The following is a 21,172-nucleotide window of genomic DNA, read 5'->3' as shown; positions in this document are numbered from 1 at the left end:
TTTACATTATTTTTTTAAAACACGTATTTTGAACAGTATCGTTGTATCGGCAAGATAAATATCGCCGATACCGATATATCGGAAAACCTGCTGTATCGCCGATATCTCGGTATCGGTATCGGTGTCGGACGCATCCCTATTTTTTTTGTATACAATTATACGAACTGGCAGCCCTCGATATTGATGTGGTGCTAGTTCCGATGGGGTCCGATAGATGGCGCTGTTACGAATTATGTTGAATTTATTAGGATGTTGAGTGTTATTAAAGCTTGACCATAATGAGGCACTTTGGTGGCGCGTGTAGGTAACTAGTGTATATCGGGGTGTATTTAAATCAGAGTTGTAGAACTATCGATAGTTTAACTATCGATAGTTGACCACGAAAACTATTCAGAATATCGATAGTATCGTTTTGATCAATACTATCGATACGATAGTCTATCGATACGATAGTCTATCGATACGATAGTCTATCGATACGATAGTCTATCGATAGTAGACTATCGATATGCAACACTGATTTAAATTAATTTTATTTTTATATAAATAAAAGATTCGGGATGTTTTTAACGGAGAGGAAATACTCAAAATTGCGTCACAATATATTTACAACAATGTTATGGATGTTTATTCACAGTAACATTGATCACTTTGATATAATCAGCGATAATATTAATTGTATGTAAACGAGACGTAAGGATAAGCTTATAACGCCAGGTTTCCGACTCCGCAAAGTCAATAAATCCTTCTTGGGCCAAGGTATCCGTTTCTAAAATAAAATACCGCAGATATTTTTAACTTTGCCGATTCATAAATTAAAATGTCTTTTGTAAAAGGCGTTTTATTCAAAAAAACGATTGTATAGATGATAAAAAAGCGTGGAGCTAATGCTTGTTGACTTTAAGGCAGGATATATATATCCTGTATATATCGGAGCGTGGTTACTTTGGTTGTTGATTTGGATAATTAATGAATCGAGTAATTGGCAATAATGTTTGATGGCTGATTTACTTATAAGAGCGGGTCACCCCGAATGGAGTTGTAAGTGTCATGGCAACGCGAGTCGTTATGTTTTGACAAGCTTCTCGAAAGCGATGGTTGCTTGCACTTAATCGAGATGAACTATTGTAATCCTTTGATATTATTGTGGTGTACGATTATTGAATCAATTAATACAGTAATCAGACGATATTAAATACGTTTTATTTTGTGAATATCTCCATTGCACGCCCACATAGTCTTACAAATGTCGGATCAATCCCCGAACCCAACTGTACGGCATCCTGCTTCTCCGACATATATATGTTGAAAAAAGAGTAACTACTGAGTTCTTATGGGTTCTCATCGGTAGAATCTACACTCCGACCAGGTAGTTTTACCTTTAACACAGTTCTCTAAAATTACGATTCAAAAGTGCTTGTAATTAAAAAAAGCCTACTTGAATAAAGTAATATTATTATTTTAATTTTGATGGAGGCGAAATATCTGTCAACTAAGGTCAAATCTTGCGAGCTGATTTCAATTGAAAGTTGATTTAGACAAGAGTTTATCCTCATTTAGTATATATAGTATATAAGATATAGTCTGTCTTTATTGATTTCCATACAAGATATACATACGAGGATATATTGTATTTCAGTAAAAGTAAAAAGTAAAATGTATATCTATATATATAAAAGCGAAATACCGCTCACTGATTGATCGCGAAATCCCAGAAACTATAACACATACAAACTTGTAATTTGGCTGGTAGGTTCCTTATAGGGTGTAGCTGTAGACATCGGGATTTTAAGAAACTCCGCCCCTAAGGGGGTAAAACGGTGGAAGTTTGTGTTTTATTAATTTCGCGCGAACAAAGCTGCAGTTTTAACTAGATTTATATAGTCAACTATTCATTTCGTTTCTGAAAGTTTCTTGAAGAATATTCTTTCCGAATTCGTGATCAAATATCACATTCAAGTTAATTCTGTGAAATTATCTTTTAAGAATGTTTGTTCTTAATATAATTTGATTGGTTTTTAGACCCGTATTAACTTTGCTAATTACTGTTCCACTGCTGGGTAAAAGCCTCCACAATTTTTTTTGAGGATAATGTTTAGAGTTTCCTTCAAAATGCTGGTCCAATACAGGTTTGTGGATACACGTGACAGATTCTCATCCAACCCATGTAGGTTTCCTCACGATGTTTTCCTTATCGAGCACGAGATGATTATGAATACAAGTTATACAGATGAATTCAATGGTATGCCCCGGGTATGAACCCAGAATTATTGGTTAAGTCAGTCTGCCTAATGGGCCACGAGAGATGTTACGTTCCTTGTACCTGTAGTTACACTGGCTCACCCACTCTTCCAACTGTAACAACAATACTAATTATTGCTGCTTGGTGGTAGAATACATGTGTAGATGGTACCTTGTACATACTCACCAAGTAAATTTTTTATTAGGTAAACTGACCACGCATTGGGAACGTCCCATTCGTTGTACGTTTTTATGGATGATCTTACCATAGATGGACCTTCTGGTTCTTTGCCACCTTTGCTATAAAAAAATCGATGTTGAAAATTTCTTTAATTCAAAAGGTTTAGCGTATATGTATATGTCGCATCCGGTCATACAGATACATAATGGAACGAAACGCGCGCTTACGGTTGTGAACTTGACTTCGGTGTAGTTCGGTGCTAACTTCAGCGCGCTTTCGACAGAGTCGTGAAGGCATCACTCGGATCGACAGAACACTTATTACAACCCATTAGCCGAGTGAGGTCACGGAACTGTCTTACCATTGAAGTGCTCAGTGTTATCATTCTTATAAAGTATAATTAAATATAAACTAAGTGTTCCTTAGTTGAGTCGAGATGGCCCAGTGGTTAGAACACGTGCATCTTAACCGATGATTTCGGGTTCAAACCCAGGCAAACACCACTTTCATGTGCTTAATTTGTGTTTATAATTCATCTCGTGCTCGGCGGTGAAGGAAAACATCGTGAGGAAACCTGCATGTGTCTAATTTCAATGAAATTCTACCACATGTGTATTCCACCAACCCGCATTGGAGCAGCATGGTGGAATATGCTCCATACCTTCTCCTCGAACGGAGAGGAGGCCTTAACCCAGCAGTGGGAAAATTTACAGGCAGTTAATGTATGTAATAAAAGTTGAGTTGAGTAGAAAAAGTTCGGACTTGCAATAAAAGTCGGTACCAGACATTCGTTTGCTCGATACCGAGCAAGAAAGATGTGCTGGAAAATTAATAATTATTATATGAAATTAGTATAATAATTGTCTTTAATTGTAATTTAAAATCTAGCTGAAATAGGGTGCAGTATTTTTTATGTATGATTTTCACAGGATCGACGATAATCTAGGCGCACCTGTATAGATATGCATTTGGCGCCCTTTAATATTCGACTAGGATCGACTTAGCCACAAGGGCTCGAGATATCGTGGACGACCTTTTTGCCAGGGAGGCAAATGACTCTAGACCTTGGCTCGGCTTCCCCACAAAATTTGTCACCCTGGGCCGTTGCACCATTGCACGCCCCTAAAAGCTGGTTTTTGATTAGGTGGTAGGTGGTAACTGAGTAGGTGGTAACCACTTTGACTTGCAAAACCCTATAAATTAATAATAAAGAAAAACATCACAACACTCACAACGGAATAGTTGCATTTGTATACGTAAACATCTCGAATTATACAGCGAAAGACTAATGGAACGCAAGGAGCATTATAGTGAGGCAAAAAAGCAAATACAAGTGAAATTGACAGCCCTCTTGACGTATTAACAAAAAGTCGGGACGTTTCACACTATTGTAAATATGTTTTCGCTTTTTGATTTTGTATTCGCTTTTGTTGCTTCACAATAACCTTCCTCGCACTACTAATGCCTTTTATTTAATGTGTGACATGAAAAACAAACCTGATGGTGATCAATGCTTACATTGGCAATGCGCCACCAACCGTGGGAACTAGGATGTTATGTACCTTGTGCCTGTAACACTGGTTCAATCACCCAAAACGGCACAAAAATACTAAGTATCGCTGTGTGGTGGTAGAATATCTAGTGAATGTTAACCACCCAAACCAGAATTCACGAAGTCCCAAAGTAAACTCGTGAAATAGAAATGACAAACGTTGATATCTCATATAAATTCCTGACATTTTGTTACGTTTGCGGTGAGTGTCGAGTTCGTACTTTCAGAATAACTTAATTCAAACTTGACTTAACTTAAAGCATTTATTTCTTACAACTTATAAAGACAATGTTAAAGACAAGCGAGACAAGACTTCGATTTCTGAATTATATATTAAAAATTATGAATTGTCTAAAGTTTTCCGAAATTTCCGAAACTATGGCCAAACGACAGACTCAATCCAATCTATATAGTTCGATACCCTGGTATAGAAACCTGGTGATCCAGGAATACCGCACCATTTTCCACTACTTATGATACCATTTATCAAATACATGCATTTTATCTCCGGGTGTTTTATTTGGATTGGACCCCCACTATCGCCCTGAAAAATAAATTGTTTAATTAGTTGATTCTAAAGATATGAATTTAACCCTTTCAAGTCTTGTGTAACATTTGATTAAAACTTATTCAGACAGGGAAGCTCATCATGGAATAGAAAGTAGAAATGGTCCAATGGTTAAAACGCGTGTATGTTGACTGATTGCGGTTTCATCCGCCCAGCTGAACCAGTGAATTTTCATGTACTTAATTTGTGTTTGTAGGAAAACATCACGAGGCAACCAACATTTGTGAATCTCAATGGAATTTTGCCACGTGTGTATCCAGCGTTAATAAGCTCCAAGCCTTCTCCCCACAATAAAAAGTGGGTAATCATATTTTTGGGTAAGGTCTGATGTAATGTTAATTGTTATGATGTCAGACTACACACACAAGATATATAATATCGTAGTTTTACAAACTATACATTAGGTTTAGTCTTCTAGTACTACTATATAGTCTATTCGATTATATTATATTCAATTTTAAGAAAAACAAACCTGACAAGAATCTCTGCTCATGTATCTATGTCCATAACAAATTTGTTTCGTAGGGTCATATCCGCTTGGCATGTTGCGGATCGCATGGATTTCGCTCTGCGCTCGGCATTCCTCGTTAGTGAACTTTTCGAGAATCACCTGAAATATGCGAAACGAAAGCTGGTATCTGCTACAATATAGGGAAGATTCGGACCTTAGTATTTACCAATTCTTCGAAGCCGAAGACACACCCTAGGTCAATAAACATATACCTATTGATAAATTCTATCAAGTAATACTCTGAAGGAGATTGAAGTTTTTAGTCGGTACCATTTTTTTTTCGCCTGCTAATCGCCTTAAGCATGTTGTACACATAAAGTGGGTATAGGACCTACCGGCGCTGAGTGGACCGCCCACGAATAAACCCATTTCGTCATTTCGAGGGGCGTCTAGAAATTGCTTGGATTACTTTGAACGGCTTACGCAGGCCTCGGAAGTTTCCGAGTTATGTCGCTTGCTCCGATCTTTTTTGGCTTATAATATACAGCGAAAGCACTCATCTCATGTTCTTGTTCCACAGTCTCTTTCTCCGCGTAGCATAAGGAGACCAATTTCCAACACCTCTCGGTAATGAACATGGTCCTTATCACGCTCGGGAGCTAGAGCTTTCCACCGATAATTACCACCAAGGAATGGTACTGGAGTTCCTATGCGGGTCGCGCCATCAAGGTCTGGAATGACTTGTCCACGGGCGGAACTGAACCCAGGACCTTGAGATCTTTTTGGTTTGTGCCACTAAACAAAAAAGGCAGTTGAATTGTTCCTTAACCCACTATATTACCCTATATTCGACAATTCAATTATACTTACTTTCTGTAGTGTATCAGGATTAGTATCTCGCTTAAACTGAGTAGTACCCCATCCGGTAGCGAAGACTTCGGTATCATTAATGGGACTGCCATCATGGAGGCAAGCTGGTACAGCGAATTGGCTCAGATGCATACTGAAAAATAATGTAATTTTTTAAAAACATGCCAGCCAACAATAGCTAATAATACTCTAATATAAATATACTAAAATAAATAAAAGGTACATCTCAAAGACGAACCTCAAAGTAAAGTTTTATAAAATAAATATAATAAATTACATCAGAAAAGTTTAGACCGCATATTGTATAATGCTAGTTAACTTAATTAGCCATTAAATCAATAGTCTAGCCTTTTTTACTAAGTGGCGCGTTTAACCAACTGCTTGAACGAAATCAGAAAATACATCTTCCGCTCATAGAATAGATTTTGCTTTGGATTATCCTAAAAATAGACATAGATGTACTAAAAGTCTTCAATACAACTGCAATTTACAACCAGGTTGGTGGGGTTGGTTGGATATGTCAGAATTGTTCAAAATTACATACGACATCAATATATGTACATATGTGCAGTCGAGACCGTTTACTGTCAGGTAGCCCATTTGCTCGTCCGCCTACCGATGCCATAAAATAAATACATTCTAGCCCATAAGGTTGTCTGGTAGAAATCGCTACCTAGCGATAAGACCGCCTTATTGTGCATCTACTTTTATTTTGTATATATTTCATTTTTATTGTTAAATTACTGTGTTACTGTGGTGTACAATAAAGTATATTATTATTATTATTATTCTATACATATAATGAACCGAGATGGCCCAGTGGTTAGAACGCGTGCATCTTAACCGATGATTTCGGGTTCAAACCCAGATAGGCACCACTGAAGTTTCATGTGCTTAATTTGTGTTTATAATTCATCTCGTGCTCGGCGGTGAAGGAAAACATCGTGAGGAAACCTGCACGTGTCTAAATTCAACGAAATTCTGCCACATGTGTATTCCACCAATCCGCATTGGGGCAGCGTGGTGGAATATGCTCCAAACCTTCTCCTCAAAGGGAGAGGAAGCCTTTAGCCCAGCAGTGGGAAAAATTTACAGGCTGCTAATGCTAAAAAATGCTAATACATATAATAAAATTGGAGTGTCTGTTTGAAATATTAAAATAACCCATTTTTACTAAATACATATGTATATATAAATATAATATAATGTATGTGTAAAATAACATTTTTTACAATTTTTGTCTGTCTGTCTGTTTGTTCCGGCTAATCTCTGGAACGGCTGAACCGATTTTACTGGCAGATAGCGGATGTAACTACTTTTATTTTAGAATTATAATTCTATATATAGAATAAAAATAAAATCACGCTACAATATCCAAATAACTTAAATTCAAACAACGCGCACGAAGTCGCGGGCACAGCTAGTATAATTATATATGTACACACTGTCCAGCCGCTGAGCGCCGCTTCGTAAGATGGCTAGGCTGTTAATTCAATGGCTAATTAAGCCTATGACATATTTTTTATATATCAGTTTATAGAAATCTTACCTTCTGTCCGTCTCAACGAGAGCAATGTCATCATAAGCCTTATTTGGGTTGTAGCTTGGATGTTTGTAAATCTTCTTGACACTGTATTCATTCAGCTCGGTGATTTCTTCTGATTGTCTCAGAAAACCAATTCTTACTTTTGTCACTGGACCGCTGTGAAATTAATGTTTGGTATAGAATTCAGTTGGTTGTATTGAATCAACTGATATGATGATAGGACTCTGTGCAAGTCTGTGCAAGGACTACACATTCATCAGATATTTTAACGTTAAACGTTTTGTGTTCCGATTAGAAGGGTGAGTGAGCCAGTGTAATCACAGGTACAAGGGACATAACATCTTAGTTCCGAGGATTCGAAAGGTTAATATTTCTTACAGCGCCTTTGTCTATGGGCGGTGGTGACCATCAGGTGGCACATATGCTCGTCAGCCAACCAATGCGATAAAAAATATATATATTACAAAGTCGAGAAGCTTCAACAGTAAAGACTTAGAACAGTAAGAAGAGGAGTGGGGAGGAATGGAGATAATTAAATTTTCATCCAAGCGAAGTGTGCGCTTATAAGTCTAACTTAGGTTGAATCGCTCCTTGAGATAGAAGGGAGTCGCTGGATTAAAAAAAATAAATGATAGATAGATAAACGTAATATCTTCTACCTACCTGAGTCTGCTGTGTGTGCAATGTCCAGCTGTCAGAACGAATCGATCACTGATCAATACTCCCGCACATTTATACTGGACGTTATTCTTTCCATATCCGAGATGAGCCTAGACGTATTAAACGTACAAAATAAATTAAAAACAAAATTCGCTATTGTAGTGAAGTCATACGAAATATATATATACAAAAAAAAAGCACGCAGGTCTTAACCAAGCTTTATAACGGACAAGTTAATCCACGCAACTGCATCTGCTACAAAGTGCTTACTTTGACGTAACAGATAATTTTTGAATAAACTGACTTCAATGATTCTTTACTATAGACACCAAAAATAATCTTCTAAATCACATAAAAGTCAAAAATTTCAATAGTTTCTTTACCATGTGCGGGAATTCCCCTCGATAAGAATCCGTTCCTCCAATGATCAAACTCTCCGGCTTCCAGTTGCAGTTCTGCGCGCGAACTTTCCCTGCATTCGGCGTCAGACTATACTGACACGGGTATACCAACGCGTCTTGATACTCCAGACACTCTGAAAAACGAAACCTGAATCTTTATTCTTGGTATTGTCATAGGTATATTTTTTTGTAGCTTCCTAATTTATAACACAAGGGGCGCGAGGGGGTAAGTAGGTAGGTAAGTTTTGTCACTTTTCTTTACAATGACGTCGTGTATGCAAAAGTTCATGATGAAGACTAAAATGATATATCTCTTATATGGACCCTCACCCTTCACGTACAATACTAACCTAACAGTACCTACCCAGTACCTTCGCAGTCGGGTTTGCACATAGCTTTACCACCAGGAATATGAAGACCAATCATCGCAGATTTAAACAGGACAAGCAATGATTATCGTGGGCTTAATTTGTGGTTGTGATAAGTGCTCAGCGAGTTAGGAAATCACGAGGAACAGTTTTATCAGACGTATCCTACCAGGAGAAGTGTTTAGGCAAAAAGTATGGGTTGATGGACTTTTTCAAGTTGATATTATTCTGGATATTTCCAAGTTTTTTCTTAAGTGCAAGTTGAATTCGAACCTCTTTTTCGTATTTAACAGAGGAAATTTTAATGTTGATACAGTCCATTTTTATGGTAAGAAAACCTTGATTATCCATGATTATCTCCAATCATCGAGATGGCCCAGTTGTTAGAACGCGTGCATCATAACCGATGATTGCGGTTTCAAACCCAGGCAAGCACCACTGAATTTCAAGTGCTTAATTTGTGCTTATAATTCATCTCATGCTCGGCGGTGAAGGAAAACATCGTGAGGAAACCCGCATGTGTCTAATTTCAACGAAATTCTGTCATGTGAATCCACCAACCCGCATTGGAGCAGCAAAGGGAGAGGAGGCCTTAGCCCAGCAGTAGGAAATCCACAGGCTGCTAATGTATGTAAAAATCTCCAATCGAGGGAACCCCTCAACAGTCAATAGACCCCAAAAAAAATTATGAATAATATAAACTTTTACTGCAGTTCTATTTTTAAATTTCGGTCTTTTTCTTTATGATTAACGGACAATTTAGTTTAGTTTATATCTAAAAAGTTTGCTTATCAAAAATATCAATTCGAAACACGACAATAAAACACAATACTTACTTTGTAGTGATTTTCTCATTGGCAGAGTTATGTTAGATGACAGCGATTCGCAGGTCTCCTTATAGACTGGTGAAAACATTTTCCGATTCCTCGTACTGTCTCTGAAAAAATCCTCTGATCTAATCATAGCAATCAAATACGATTGGGTACTGAAGGTTCCGTACCACAAGACATATTTACCAAACGAAGTTGTATCAACGAATTTTTGGTTGATGGTTGAATATGATGATTCCAGGTAAATGGCAAGATTTATTTCTATTGTGGTGTTATTAATATCATGATTCCAGGTCGAGCGGAAGTAGAAGGTGCGTTTCGAAAATCAAAATATACTTTATTCAAGTAGTTGCAAGTCACCACCGGCATGAAATGTAGATTCTCATCATCATGTAACCTCATTGGTGTTGATCAGTATCATAGATAAGTAAATACAAAAAATGTATTAATACTTTTTGGTAATTCGACGTATTGCCGTTAGGAGGTGATAGGGGTGACTATTGGCAATAATTTTAACCCCATATGCATGATGCGAAAGTGAACCATTTTTGAGTTATCACGTTTTTAAGATATTTTCAAAATAAATAAAAAAACGCAAAATGAAAAATTTATTTAAAGAAACGTATCAATTAAAATAAATTTCTTTCTTCTGATTTATAAAAACGATTAAACACTAGACACTAGACTATTTCTTAATATTAAAACAATAATTATCGATCCAAATTTAAAAATGCGAGACGGAAAACGGTATTATTTCAATATTTTTTTGATTTATATTCCATTTCAAAAATGCCTTAAAAATAAAAAAAAAAAAACATTATGAAACTTGTCTTACAGATTATTTTAAAAACATGACCATGACTTAGCTCTCAAAAATTGTATAACAACAAGGAACTTGTTTCAAATCAACTGAAAGAAAAAAATGACCACAAAGGACGCTGGTCGAAACTCGTATTACGTATGAGGTGAACCTCATAGGCCTTTTTTTTTTAATTTAAATTGCAACACACACGGGCGCACAGTTGCCCGTGCCTTTTTTACATAATCCAATGTATATATTATTTTAATATGTAAAAAAGTAATATATAGTAAATAATATATAAGTAATTCTTTTAATACTGTAATCCAGCGGACTCTGCTCCGCGCTCGAACAGAGAGAGGCCTCTATGAGGTTATACGTAGGTAAAATTTGACGAGTCCTTAAACAAGGACAAAACTAGTCATGTAATTAATGTTTACCTTTTATAATTGGCAAAGCTATAATATATATAACTAATTTCAATAGGAATATCCCGTTGACTCAAATAACATCAAATTGACCGAGATGAGATTTGTCATTAACAAGGGAGTCATTGTGGTTGAACGATGTTTTTGTTACTGGTATTTGATTTTATCTCCTCATAAAATGAGTCATTATTTGTTTGTCACTAAACTGTCCGATTGAAAGCCTCAGTCTATTGTCTAGATATCAAATCCTAGGTTCAAATTCTAGATCGGAATTTGCCGTCGAAAAATTCTCAGTAATATCAACGGTGTGGTCTTGGGATATGAGTGCAGTTCCTGTTACAGGACTCTTTCGAGTCGTCTCGGATTTGCCGTCCCATCGGACTATGAGACTGACGGAATAGAGATCTGTGCTTGCTCATAATATGTGCTGTGTAGTTGACTTGCCTCCCTTAAGACTGGCTCAATCTCTCATTAGATCAACTACTTTAAATGAGATGATATATGTATTAAACAACAGACAAAATGAAATGAACATCGTATAAGAATAATTACGTGATAAGAAATAATATTGTTATTACACTTGGTGGTAGGTCTTTGTGCCCGTCTGGGTAGGTACCACCCACTCATCAGATATTCTACCACCAGTACTCAGTATTGTTGTGTTTCGGTTTGAAGAGAAGAAGAGCAGAGGTTAGTGGCGCATTGGTGATGTAAGGAATGGAAAAGAATTTTAGGAAGGAAAAAATTTATGAAGGAAAAGTATTTTAATTTGTACAATGGCAGATCTCCACATCTGTTCATATATATTTACATATTAGGGGAGTCGTATGGAGGATTAACGGGTTTTCCTTAAGTGGCGATTACTGCTAGTTCATTCTACTTTAAGCCGCGTTAAAGAACTTCCTTCCAATCACTGCATAGTGACAAAACAAAGTCGCTTCCCGCAGTCTCTCTGTCCCTGTGTATGCTTAGATCTTTAAAACTACGCAACGGATTTTGATGCGGTTTTTTTTAATTGATGGTGTGATTTAAGAGGAAAGTTTATACGTATCATACATGCATAATTTAGCAGAGAAACGCTGATAATTTTAGAGCTTTCTAATATGATGTCGAAAAAACACATATTTGCGCTTCATTGCAAATACTGGCTAAACCTCAAGAGATACATAGATCAAAATAATTTATGTCTATCTCTTAGGGATAACCCACCATAACCATTTTATCCTTTACTTTTTACGATAAATAATGGTTTAATGGTGAAGCGATTTCAAGGAATACAACACTTATCCAATTAAGTACCCAAAATACATTGTACATTTAATATAGATCAATATGGCCCTTTACAGCGTGTAATTTAAACGAATATTTTCGAAGATATTACAGATTTAAAACGCAGGGACATTGCGGTTTTTGGTGTCTAATGACAAAAAAGTTGTGAACGTTGTAAGACATTCTGTAGTATATTTAGTATCAGCATTGCACCCGTGCGAAGCCGGGGCGGGTCGCTAGTAATTTATTAGTCATATATAAAATTTTACTTACATTTTTGGAGCCATAATCATTTGCTGGTTCTGCTCCTCGCAGCAAACTATCAGGTTGACTTTGTCACAGAGCTAAAATAAATCAGTAGTTTAATTAATACCCTAATTGACCACTATCAACTAGTTTCATAGAGATCACTCAGGAAGGCGAGACCCTGTACAGTACCAAGCCCGTCTGGGTACCACCCACTCATCAGATATTCTGCCGCCAAACAGCAGTACTCAGTATTGTTGTCTTTGGCTTGAAGGGTGAGTGAGTCACTGTTATCTGAGTAACAAGGGACGTATCTCAGTTCCCAAGGTTGGTGGCGCATTGGCGATGTAAGGAATGATTAATATTTCTTACAACGCCATTATATATGGTGGTGACCACTTACCATCAGGTAGGCCATATCTCGTCCGCTATCCTATGCCGTAAAAAAATCAGTGTGTGTGTATAATGTCTTAGTGTGGTGAGAGCATATCTGTACTAATATAATATATGGGAAAGTAACCCTGTCTGTCCGTCTGTTTGTCTGATGTTCTATCAAAGACAAACCACTGGAACTACCGAATTTGATGACATTTAGTATGAAACATACTGTAATTCCAAGGAAAGACATATCACAACCCCGGTGCGAGACCGACACATTTGAAAAAATTGGAAAAAATGAGTTAAATCCTGAAGCAACCCTTTACTTGGTGCAATAATCTTAACACATAGTTACCGTAAGATGGCGTGAGTATCGTTATGGTTTTGGCGCGAATCACGGCGATACTTGGAGAATGTCAAAGTTTTAAGCACTTCTCCTGAAAAATTGCGTTTTCGCAAGTGACCGTCTCGCACCGGGGTGGCGAATTATGCTAATTTTGTAACCAATAACTGACAATCACCACGGTACGCCACTCCGAGGTCCCTGGTTCGATTCCCGGCCGAGTCGATGTAGAAAAAGTTCATTAGTTTTCTATGTTGTCTTGGGTCTGAGTGTTTGTGGTACCGTCGTTACATCTGATTTTCCATAACACAAGTGCTTTAGCTACTTACATTGGGATCATAGTAATGTATGTGATGTTGTCCAATATTTATTTATTTATCTGATCCTAAAGCCTAGCTCTAGACGAAGGAATCACCAACAGTTATATATATATACCCTGTACAAGATCAAGCTATCTTGTACAGGGTATAGTCACGTTTTATACATCGCCTGGCTCCAGACGAAGGAACTCCTCGAATGTGTACAGAACGTAATTTTATACATAATTTTTTTTTTTAATTTTTTTTATTATTTAACTTACGGGCGGCACAATCATCTGCTTTATTTGGTTGATAGCAGACTCACATTCCCGCACCCCTTTGCACATCCCGGGCATGCCATTAGGGGTCGGACATTCGTCGCCTAAAATCATTTAAAAATATTGCAATCATCTATACATTAAATAAAATCTGACTGTCTGTTTGTAATATTCAAATAATCGCTTTTAACTAAATGCATGTGTGTCTACGCGGGACATATACCAAAATTGTATTTTTCGTCTGTATGTTTGTTCCGGCTAATTTCTGGAACTTCTAGACCGATTTTGAAGGGACTTTCACTGGGAGATAGCTGATGTAATTTACTAATTTAGGCTACATCGATATTGCTAAATTCAAAAGCGCGTGTAATCGCGAGGACAATTAGTTTTTAATAAAACATTATTTTAATCTTAACTGATTTTTTTACATTAGCAGTCTGTAAATTTCCCACTGCTGGGCTATGACCTCCTCTCCCTTTGAGGAGAAGATTTAGCATATTCCACCACGCTGCTCCAATGCGGGCTGGTGGAAGACACATGTGCCAGAATTTCATTGAAATTAGGCACTGATTCGTGAGGAATCTGCATGTCAAAATGGTTGCCTTTACACATTACTCTGTCACGTAAGAGAACTTCGTTCCAAAGCAAAATTTGTCATAAAAATATTGATGTACAAAGAAAAAAATAGTAATTTTTAATGCATTGTTATATTAATAATAGCAACAGCCAAATTTCCCACTACTGGGCTAAAGCCTTTTCTCCTTTATTTTCGAGGAGAAGGTTCAGAGCTCATTCCACGTCGCTGCTCCAATGCGGATTGATGAATTCAAATGTTGCAGAATTTCGTTGAAATTACAACCATGCAGGTTTCATCGCGATGTTTTTCGTCCTCAAGATGAATTATAAACACAATGCACGTGAATATTCAATGGTTGCCTGGATTGGAACTTATAATCATCGTTTAAGATGTACGCGTTCTAACCACTGGGCCTGGGAGTGTAACTAACTTAGTTTTAAAGTTACCTATTTTCAGTCCGTGTACAGCCACGAATAGTCCAGTAAATAAAACGAACATCGTTTGACCTCTGCCTTCCGAATTAAGCTGCCTGCAAAAAATACACCCAAATCTTATGAAGGCGAACAAATCCTTACAAATAATTCATTGAAGCGTTTTGTTTGTTTTATTTCTAAATAATATTATTGTCTATGTTTTCGTGTGTGGTTTTGCGATTAAATATAATCAATTAGTCATAATATATACTAATACTAGCTAAAATTTGCCGCTTTACACGCGCGTTTATAAAAACAATATACCCCCTTAGGGTTGGAGTTTCGTAAAATCCGTTGTTAGTGGATGTAAAAGCGGATGTAAAAGGATAAAATTCCCAGACTAATTAACAAACTACCTTCAGATCTATGTTATAATATTTCAAATAAAAACATTAGGCATAAACTGAAGCAATATTTTTTAGATTTACTTTAAGTGTGTATGTACGTATTTAAATCTGTATTATGGCGATAGTATTTAAATGTATAAATTTATAGTGTAGACTATTGATGGCACACGTATAAACCTTAGTGGTTTTTTAGCTGCTATCATTGTATTAAATATTGTACTGTCATTTTAAATGGATAAATAAAATAAAAAAATAGTGGATGTAAAAGGATGTAACAGCCAGTAAATTTACCACTTTTTTGAGGAGCAGTTTCAGAGCTCATTCCACGACGCTGCTCCGATGCGGGTTGGTGAATTCAAATGTTGCAGAATTAATTATCCAATTAGCCAATGTAACTACACTAGTGATGGTAACTATTTGTGGTATTATTATTGGTAACTAAGTTGACCGATTCGCCAGTCTGCCTAACTATTACTAACTTTCCCCTGATTGGTCGAAACGAACGGTGAAAATGAACTTAGACAGTTCACCAATGACAGTGCTAGGCTATTGCTCGTTCAAGACAAATGACTCGACCATACTTATTTCAATAAAGAGTAACTACTGAGTTTCTTGCCGGTTCTTCTCGGTAGAATCTATGTATATTTCGGACCAATGTAGTGCTTGTAAAAGCCTATTCGAATAAAGTTTATTTTGATTTTGATCAAGAGTGTCGGAATTAAACATTTATTCAGAATCCAACCAATCAAAATCAAAAATAGTTACATTACATACATACATACATAAGCAGCCTGTAATTTTCCCACTGCTGGGCTAAGGTCTCCCCACCCTTTGAGGAGAAGGTTTGGAGCATATTCCACCATGCTGCCCCAATGCGGGTTGGTGGAAATAGTACACTCACTATCCAAAAAACCACCTCCGTACTTCCGGTTGACATTTAACACGACTTTTAATTGCAAAATGCCAGTAATATATTTTTACCGTCGAGACCCTATATGTATCGGAGCGAACCAAACGTTAGCGCGATTCAGAAATCAGCCTCATCATACAAATCAATTTTTAATTATTATATTCGAAAATTAAAAAAAAACATTAATACGTACCATCAATTATTAATTGCGTGGTCGTTGAAACCGGCTGATCAATCCTACTCGAATATTCAAACGCAACAGGAATCACGATTATAACACACAATTAAATATACATAAATATTCAAATTATATATTAAAGCTGTTCAACCTTTAATAACATATGTGTTTATTGCACCGAGGCTATACCCTGAAATGCTTCACAACAAACGACTAACCAGTGATGTGCTCGTGAACTATCGACTATATCGACTATTTTATAGTCGATATTTAGTCACGAGAATATATTAAATAATATACTATATATTATTTAGACATTTTAGATTTGCTTTATCGGTTAGTTAGTGACGAGGTCGTGACCTTTCGCGAATATCATCACTACATCGTATAAAACAAAGTCGCTTCCCGCTGTCTGTCTGTTCGTATGTATGCTTAGATCATTAAATCTACGCAACGGATTTTGATGCGGTTTCTTTTAATAGATAGAGTGATTCAAGAGGAAGGTTTATATGTATAATACATGCACAATATAGTAGAGGAACAGTGATAATTTTAGAGGTTTCTAATGTGATGTCGTAAATAAACTCATTTTTTTGCGCTTACATTGCTAACGCTGGCCGAATCCTACGAGATAGATCAAAATAATGTACTACAGTATTGTACACATTAAAAAGTTCTTCAACTAAGTCCGCAATGGCATATGTCTATCTCTTAGGAATAACGCACAAAAAACAATTTTATCCCGTACTTTTTACGAGAAATAATGGTTTATTTAGGGAACTATTTTAAACAATACAGCATTAATCCTTATCCAATTAAGTACATTAAATACATTGTGCATTTAATATAGATCAATATAGCCCTTTACAGCGTGTAATTTAAATGAATATTTTCGAAGATATTACAGATTTAAAACGCAGGGACATCGCGGTTTGTATTGTCTAACGACTGAAAAACTGTGAACGTTGTAAGACATTCTGTAGTATATTTAGTATCAGCATTGTACTCGTGCGAAGCCGGGGCGGGTCGCTAGTCGATATAAATAGTTAATGTTATATATTTGTGTGTAGGAAATAATTTAATATGGTAAATATAATTATATCTTAGCTCCCAAGGTTGGTGGTGCATGGTGGGTGGTCGGAATAGTGTCGAGAGATTCCACCCGTAGCTCGTAGCTGGACGCTAGTATATAACAACAGACAAGACCACGTGTGCTGAGTTTTGCTAGAAAGCAAAATTTCGGTAAACAATTATTATCAGTTACGAACAGTTATTTTTGAGATGAGATAATCGATTACCCGGATTTGAAGGGTGAGTGAGCCAGTGTTACAGGCACGAGAGTCATATCATCTTAGTTTCCAAGGTTGGTGGCGGTTTGGTTATGTCAGAAATTATTAATATTTCATACGGCGCCAATTTCTATAGGCAGTGGTGACCACATACCATCAGGTGGTCTGTGTCATTTACCCCATCTACCTGTATTATAAATGGAGGTTCTATCAAATGAAAAATTTACAAAATGAAGCTTGGTACATTAGAAATTATTAAAAAGTGCGTGTATTGATGTATACTCTATTCCAACCATAAGAGGAGAAAAGTCAAATAAACATTTGACAGTAGATTGACGCGATATCATTGGTCGGGATCTTGATTAGTCTATGATATTCACTATGGATTTGCGAAAAAATGCTTTGAAACGCTTTGGACTGGCGCTTTGAACGTCGACGAAACTGTTATCGGAATTTTGGAAGTAAAATTAAAGGGAAAATAAGTAGTTAAGTGCAATAGTGTTGTATTATAAATAAAGGTATATTAATCATAAACCCTCAGTAGTGCACAATATAGCCGAGTTATTAGCGAATCGCATGAAATACGTAAATCTAGGGTTTGTTTATCTTTTTTCCTACTTCCATGGGAATTATTTATTGTCAAGCTATACGCGTTTGCTCATTTAATTATTGTAATCTGTAAAATGAGATAAGGCTTGATACTTAATTGGCGGTTTAGTGAGCAACTTCATCCGGTAGTTCTCTTGTCTATACGCGCATCATAAAACACACTCAACATTTTAAATAACACGCCAAATCAAATATAACTGTTACTTAAATAGATAATATCATTAGAGAACATTAACTAATTACTTCATTAATGAGTACAAGTAACAAATATAACTAGCTACGCGTCCCGGCTTTACAGTGATAAGTGTCTATATCTATTTTTTAGATTGATGTAAAAACATTAAAACTAAAATTCTTCTTTCTATCCGGCTAGGAAAGTTGAAATTATTCTATTATACATGTAAACCTTCCCCTTGAAACGCTCTGTTTATTGATGGAAGCCGCATTAAAATCCGTTTCGTCGTTTAAAAGATCCAAGCGTACAGACGGGAAGCGACTTTGTTTTATACAATGTAAATGTATACATATGCAAAATATCTAACTGCAAATCTATACGCAATTAATATAATAATAATATAATAACAAAATAAATAATAATGTTTGAGAACCGGTATCGATTGTAAGGCGAGATCAAAATAATTCCTCTAGAACTAGTATCGATGTTATTAAGACATCAGGCTGCTTAGACATTTAGCGTTTTAAAAAACGCCCGGAATAAAACGCTATCGAAACCGCATTTAAATTAATTTTCGAAGCAATCGCTGTCAGTAGGGTTATTCTGTGAGAGGGAACTCGAAACTCAACACATAAAACGAGCTTGGAATGTCAGAAGTAATCCGTAAATATCCCACTACTGGGCTAAGGCCTCCTCTCCCTTTGAAAAGAAGTTTTTGAGCATATTCCACCACGCTGCTCCAATGCGGGTTGGCGGAATACACATGTGGCAGCATTTCGTTGAAATTAGACACATACAGGTTTTCTCACGATGTTTTCCTTCACCGCCGAGCACGAGATGAATGAATGAATTATAAACACTATATCATAAATGTATATATATTCTTACAGAGCCAATGAACCTATTTGCCCATTAAATACCTTTATTATAAAAGAAAAAGATAAATAAAAAAAAACGCCCAGTTTGAATTCAACCTTAATAGCCTTAACTCAAGGTCAATAGATTCCATCAAGAAATATTTTATTTATACGAGGATTTTTTACTTGCAGCTCAATCATTTAAAAATCGTTTTAATAATTATAAATATACTAGCGAAATCCGACAGGCGCGACCTGCATAATGTACTAGTAAATCGCCCTGGCCTCGCACGGGTGCAATGATTTTGGGTGCAAATCGGAAATTGCTTTATAACAGTTCTTTGTGCATCTGCACCAAGCGCTATCAATAAGAACTAAGACATTATATGCCTGTATATACACTGGCTCACTCACCCTTCAAGCCGGAACACAACGATAATGATTACTGCTGTTTGGCGGTAGAATATCTGAGTGGGTGGTACTTACCCAAATGGGCTTGCACAAAGCCCTCCAAACAAGTAAATGGATGTTTGAGTTATGAACGTAATTAACTCAGAGAGTATAATTCTAGTATATTTAGTACTAGCGACCCGCCCCGGATTCGCACGGGTCTAATTCTAATACTAAATATACTACAGAATGTCTTAAAAGTAAAGGATAAAAATGGTTATTGTGGGTTATCCCTAAGAGATCAATAATACCAAGGACTTTTTTTAGACCCCTTTAATGTGTACAATACTCTAGTACATTATTTTGATCTATCTCGTTGGGTTCAGCCAGCGTTTGCGATGTAAGCGCAAAAAATGTGTTAATTTACGACATCACTTCAGAAACCTCTAAAAATATCAGTGTTTCTCTACTATATTGTGCATGTATTATACATATAAACCTTCCTCTTGAATCAATCTATCTTTTAAAAAAAATGCATCAAAATCCGTTGTGTAATTTTAAAGATCTAGGCATACACAGGGACAGACAGCGGTAAGCGACTTTGTTTTATACTATGTAATGATCAGCATTGCACCCGTGCGAAGTCAGGGTGGATCGCTAGTTTGAATATAAAACGAATTTAAACGTTCAAGGTTAGTTTCAGTCAAACTACCAATCAAAAAGCTATTAATACTTTATGCTTAACATAGAGACGTTTGCCTCTATAATATAAACGAATGAGGCGCACGCGAAACTTGAATTTATTCGAAAGATTTTTTAATAATTTCGAAACCGATGACATTCTTTTGATTTAATTTCATTGTAAATCGCAAGTCACTCGTCTACATTTGAAGCCTCATTTAAATGCTATTTTAAATCTAAAATAGTATACATCGGTTCGGTTAGAATTGGAGTTTGTCGATAGTAATTTACTTAAATTTTGTTTACGTTTTTATTTTTTTTCTTATTCAGCTGTAACTTTATTCCGCTCTTTAAAATTAATTCTTTGTTAAATCGTAACAATTCAGTAAATCGCAAGCAAGAATCCTCTTTAATTTTCTGCACAGACGGCTGGAGCTCTTCAAAACGAGACCATGACTGATTTTTGATGTTCATTTTTTTTTTTTAGCATTAGCAGCCTGAAAATTTCCCACTGCTGGGCTAAAGGCCTCCTCTCCCTTGAGGAGAAGGTTTGGAGCATATTCCACCACGCTGCTCCAATGCGGGTTGGCGGAATACACATGTGGCAGAATTTCGTTGAAATTAGACACATGCAGGTTTCCTCACGATGTTTTCCTTCACCGCCGAGCACGAGATGAATTATAAACACAAATTAAGCACATGAAAATTCAGTGGTGCCTGCCTGGGTTTGAACCCGAAATCATCGGTTAAGATGAACGCGTTCTAACCACTGGGCCATCTCGGCTCTTATGTTCAGCTATGGTCCTATAATCACAGGGACAAAAATCGGCTTACGCCATTAATGTATAAGACACTGGCGACCCGCCCCGGCTTCGCGCGGGTGCAATGCTAATACTAAATATACTACAGAATGTCTTACGACGTTCACAGTTTCTCAATCGTTAGACAATACAAACCGCTACGTCCCGGCGTTTTGAA

At 36.6% G+C, this 21,172-nt stretch overlaps 1 protein-coding gene across 1 annotated transcript; it reads right to left on the bottom strand.

The window, feature by feature from the left end:
- Positions 1 to 4,008: 4,008 nt before the first annotated feature.
- Positions 4,009 to 16,372, bottom strand: LOC125074701 (serine protease snake-like). The gene is made up of 11 exons (XM_047686099.1): positions 16,209 to 16,372; positions 14,732 to 14,814; positions 13,712 to 13,812; positions 12,438 to 12,508; positions 9,675 to 9,775; positions 8,453 to 8,604; positions 8,073 to 8,179; positions 7,413 to 7,565; positions 5,864 to 5,996; positions 5,015 to 5,152; positions 4,009 to 4,518 (listed from the first exon to the last, which is right to left on the bottom strand). Exons 2-11 carry the CDS (start codon positions 14,781 to 14,783, stop codon positions 4,351 to 4,353), a joined length of 1,176 nt encoding a protein of 391 aa, XP_047542055.1. The 5' UTR covers positions 14,784 to 14,814; positions 16,209 to 16,372; the 3' UTR covers positions 4,009 to 4,350.
- Positions 16,373 to 21,172: the final 4,800 nt, after the last annotated feature.

This window comes from Vanessa atalanta, chromosome 28, assembly GCF_905147765.1.
Source record: "Vanessa atalanta chromosome 28, ilVanAtal1.2, whole genome shotgun sequence".
Classification (NCBI taxonomy): Eukaryota; Metazoa; Arthropoda; class Insecta; order Lepidoptera; family Nymphalidae; genus Vanessa; species Vanessa atalanta.
The sequence above is the reverse complement of the archived record's forward strand: the minus strand, read 5'-3'. Positions and strand labels throughout refer to the sequence as shown.

What these genes read in the sequence shown, in the direction of transcription:
- LOC125074701 (XM_047686099.1), bottom strand. Translation starts at nt 14,783, where the DNA reads ATGTTCGTTTTATTTACTGGACTATTCGTGGCTGTACACGGACTGAAA. An exon ending in AGCAGATGATTGTGCCGCCC is followed by an intron (nt 12,509 to 13,711) that starts GTAAGTTAAATA and finishes GATTTATTTTAG; the next exon opens with CTCTGTGACAAAGTCAACCT. An exon ending in TGCACACACAGCAGACTCAG is followed by an intron (nt 7,566 to 8,072) that starts GTAGGTAGAAGA and finishes TTAATTTCACAG; the next exon opens with CGGTCCAGTGACAAAAGTAA.